This window comes from Passer montanus, unplaced genomic scaffold, assembly GCF_014805655.1.
Source record: "Passer montanus isolate IOZ18808 unplaced genomic scaffold, ASM1480565v1 scaffold43, whole genome shotgun sequence".
NCBI lineage: Eukaryota > Metazoa > Chordata > Aves > Passeriformes > Passeridae > Passer > Passer montanus.
In genome coordinates, this window is record NW_024369151.1 from 6,077,872 (window position 1) to 6,082,181 (window position 4,310).

At 49.6% G+C, this 4,310-nt stretch overlaps 1 protein-coding gene across 2 annotated transcripts in view; it reads left to right on the top strand.

The window, feature by feature from the left end:
- Positions 1 to 2,765: 2,765 nt before the first annotated feature.
- Positions 2,766 to 4,310, top strand: part of TOR1B (torsin family 1 member B) — a 6,485-nt gene continuing 4,940 nt past the window's right edge. The window contains exon 1 of one of the 2 annotated variants that reach the window (XM_039720317.1): positions 2,766 to 3,173. In XM_039720317.1, coding sequence (XP_039576251.1) covers positions 2,987 to 3,173 — 187 coding nt within the window. In that variant the 5' untranslated portion in view covers positions 2,766 to 2,986. Of the gene's footprint in view, positions 3,174 to 3,989; positions 4,120 to 4,310 lie in introns of those variants that run through there. The other variant, XM_039720318.1, reaches the window with a different exon arrangement.

Below are 4,310 nucleotides of genomic sequence, written 5' to 3' on the forward strand. Positions count from 1 at the left end.
TTATCTCTTACTTTGCAACACAGATGCCCTGTCTCCACTGCCTCCTCTACCACAATAGATTTAGCTGCAAACACCCTGTATCCTCCAGCTCGTACCACTGATCCCCAAATTCCTACCATTCTTCTTCCTGTACCATCCTTCCCTTTTCCACACCCTCTCCTTTTCACCACACCACTTTCACTGCTGATCAACATCCCAAGTCGCAGACACCCTAAATCACAGACACCCCAAGCCTATTGCACACTGAGCACCTATCTAAAGTTCTTCTCTCTGCAGATTTTCAGTTCTTTCAGCCTGTGGCAGCTGGTTCAAGATGACCCACTGCTGGCCAACCACCCCACCCCTGTGCTGGTCAGGAGGGCAACATCAAGGCATGCCAGGATGCCAGTTCTGTGCCTAGGGCACAGGAGGGTTTGAGGAACAATGTGTTCAACACAACAGGCACAAAACATTGCACTGTGGTCTGTGTGTTGCAGGGTCTGTGCTCCACTTGGAGCTTCCAGACTGCTGTTCAAGGAAATTGCCATCAATGTCAGCCTCACCACCACTATTAGACATCTCATCCATGTCCAGGCCCAGCTTGAACCCATTTAACTTGTAACGGATAATGAGATAACAGCATGACATGCAGCAGCTGAAGATTATTTAAACACCCATCTGGTACCTGTTATGCAGCATACATCCTATGGTTGTATAGGAAATATATGCCACCTCCCTCCCACATGGAAAGGAGAAGATCTATAGATGTATCTTATGCTACCCCTTCTTTTTTCAGATGAGGTAATTCTCCTTCTCTGTGCTGTTTCTGGCATATCACTCTGCATTTCCCGTCTGTGGTTTGGGAGATGCAGTCCCTTCCAAGCTGTTGAGACCTTGTGAAAACACACAAAAGCATCATAAAAAATTTGCTCAGGACATCTCACCCTCTTCATACATCAGTCAGAAAAGACTGCTATGAAACTGATTCAGCCTTTGCAAGACACAACGTGGCACTACCCTTTATCCTGGAGAGATTCAGAGGTGACAGTCCACGTCTGTTTGTTGGACCACGCTGATTCTACAGGGGAATGGTGAAATACCTGCTGAAGCCTGAGAGGTGAGTAAGGCAACCAGCTCACACTGTACTAAAATAAATAAAAGGCAACATGTCCACTGTAATCAGATGGACAGACGAGAATCTGCAGATCCCAGCTAACAGCTTGATTTCTTTATCCAAACCCTCCACCTTCCCTTGCAGGATGACTTTGGCTGTTTTGCGGGAATGACTCTCATAGCTCTGGCTCTGTGTCATCCCTCAGCAGCCGCGGGCCGGGTTGCTGTGTATCCCAAGAAATCACGTTTCACAACACCAGTTGTCAGCTCTGCAGATGGGCGTCCACACTTCTCTGTTTTTCTCAAACATGACTCAGTTCTCTGCAGAAGCTGTTCTGGCATGGACCAAACCCTGTGTCTGATGCCCCATCTAGTGTTCAGCACGGACAGATGCACAGGAAGACTGGAGAACTCCCAGCATTTCCAGCGGTATTAAACCACCTTTATAAAATGTATTTGTCTCCAAGAGAGCTCGAAGACAGCCCAGGCGACATGGAATCCTGCATATGCCACTGCCAGTTCTGGACTCTGGGTGTCCAAGTGGAGGTAGCAGCAGGAAAGCCCTGCAAACCCAGCTCCTTCTTTGTTTAGCAGCACACCCCAGGGCTTGGAGGACACCTGGGCAAACCCAGGAATGAAACCCCATTTCAGCCTTGGAATGGGGAACCGAGGGTCTGAGCTGTGCCCCCTCAAGGCTCGATGGCAGCCTGGATTCTCCTGCAGGGAACAAGGGCGCTTCCCGGCTGCTCGGCAGTCGGCAGCACTGGGCACCCCTGTCAAGGCAGTCGCCAAATCCTGAGCAGGTATTTTGGATACCAAATAACTCTGCTCAGCGTTTCTCCAATGAGATTTTAAAAATAAAATGGGAATTGATGAAAAGTGCGTTTCACTTTTTTTTTTAATGGGAAAAAAGTGTCTGCTGTGAAAACAAACCCTTTTCTGCTGTCTGTCCTTTGCAAACACGGGGGGAGGGGTTTTGGTTTTTCGTTTTGTTTTGGGTTTTTTTTGTATTTTGTTGGGGGTTTTTTTTGTTTTTGTTTTTTGTGGTGGGGAGATAGTGAAGTTGTCAAGGAAAAAAAAATGTGCTCGGAGAACTTGGCTTTATACAGCAGCTTTCTGACACTTTCAGCGATGCGAATTGCAGAGCCCTAAGCACTGCTACGGAAATCCTCGGGCTGTGTAACGTTGTGTGCACAACCACTCGCAATTAAACCCAAAACAAGCATCTCTGTATTCTCCGTTAATCACCATGTGGGGTTTTTGTGTTTTGTTGGTTTTTTGTTTTTGGTGGTGGGGAGATAGTGAAGTTGTCAAGACCAAAAAAAAAAAAAAAAAAATCCGACAAAAAAAGCCGCAATTCAAAAAAAAATCTTCTCATCAACGGCTGAACCGAGAGCCATAACGTGTGGTGGGGAGATAGTGAAGTTGTCAAGGAAAAAAAAATGTGCTCGGAGAACTTGGCTTTATACAGCAGCTTTCTGACACTTTCAGCGATGCGAATTGCAGAGCCCTAAGCACTGCTACGGAAATCCTCGGGCTGTGTAACGTTGTGTGCACAACCACTCGCAATTAAACCCAAAACAAGCATCTCTGTATTCTCCGTTAATCACCAGCCCAATTAGCACCTTGGTTAAGACGCTGAGAGGTTCCAGTCCTCCTCCCATCAGAGCCGGGGTTGTTCTGGTGAAACTCTCACTGTGCCTATGCAGTGCTGGGTTCACAACGCTCTGCTCTCCTGGAGCAGCGTGATAAGTCTGTTAACTCATTAACACCTCCAGCTTACGGGAGACTTGGCTTCCAGCCCCTTCGGCAGCTCCACGCTCCAGGAAGTTTTTCTGCACTTTCTGTTTTGGTTTCTTTTCCTGCTGAGCCGGGCTGGCTGGCAGCTCCCGCCATGAAGCTGCTGAAGGCTGCAGTAATCTTTGCTCTTGTGCCCACTCTGGCGCCGGCTTTTGACCCTCTCAGCATTTCCGTGGTTGCGGGGAGCGCTGTCATGGCTTGGCATCTCCTGTCCTCCGACTCGTGGCTCAAGTGCCGCTTCCAGGAGTGCTGCAGGAGGAATGCCACTGTGAACTTCAAAGGTAAGGGCAAGGGGGACAAGCTGGTGTTCCGTCTCAGGGTGCTCAGAGCTCCCTTTGGTGGGCTTGTGGAAGATAAAGGTCACCACCCACAGCGGCTCTGCAAGGCAGAGGTCTCGTATGTCTCTATAATCTACAAAGCAGGCTAACCTTATTCCTTATCCCACAAGAAGCTGTGTGTCTTGCTTCTCTGAGCGGCACCGGAGCGTTTTCCTTGCTGATTTCTCGGTTTGTGTTGGCAGAAACGGCTGTGCTGGTGTAGCTGTGCTGGTGTATGGCAAACACCACTGATACACCTTATTAATGTATAAATATCTAAATATCCACGAAGGTGGATCAGGCTCTTCCTGGTGGTGCCAATGACACGAATCGACAGGCAGGGAACACGGCCTGGGAAAACACTGAAACTTTACATTTTGGTAAGCTAACTCTTGATATGCCTCAATGAACAAAGCCTGAGAGACAAATATGTGTTGTTGAGGGTGAACACCTGAAATGTAGAGATTATGGACCACAAGGACATTTTGTAGAAACTATTTTGTCGGAGACTAGCACAGACTCCATTTCTGCATTGTAAAGTCCCTATCGGAGGATAAAGACACTAAAAAGACCAAAATTATGGCCTAATTAGCATAAGAAGCGAGAAATCAATAGCCAATAGAAGGTAGAGTAGTAACCAATGAAAGCGAATGATGTAATTTAGAACCGATGAGCAGTAATTTCTTTGCTTGTTAACAAGGTATAAATAAGTAAAAAAAACTTTGCGTCTGTGTGGAGGCTGCAACTTGGCCGGCCTGGCCAGACTAAAGTAACAGCTAGAGAGCCGGAATGGGAGGTTTAATGTCCCGGCGGAGCTGGCGGCAGGTGACGGGGCTCGGGAGCTCTGCCCGGCACAAAGATGGCGGCGTCCCCTCACGGGGCGGGGGCGCGCGGGCGCGCAGGCGCGGCGGGCGCGCTGTGTCACGGCCATGGAGTACCTCATCGGCATCCAGGGCCCCGACTACGTCCTGGTGGCCGCGGACACCGTGGCGGCCACCAGCATCATCCAGATGAAGCACGGTGAGACCCCGCCAGGCGCCGGGGCGCCGCGCTGGGCCGGGGCCCGGGAGGGTGCCGCGGGGCCGCGGTGTGCGCGGCTCG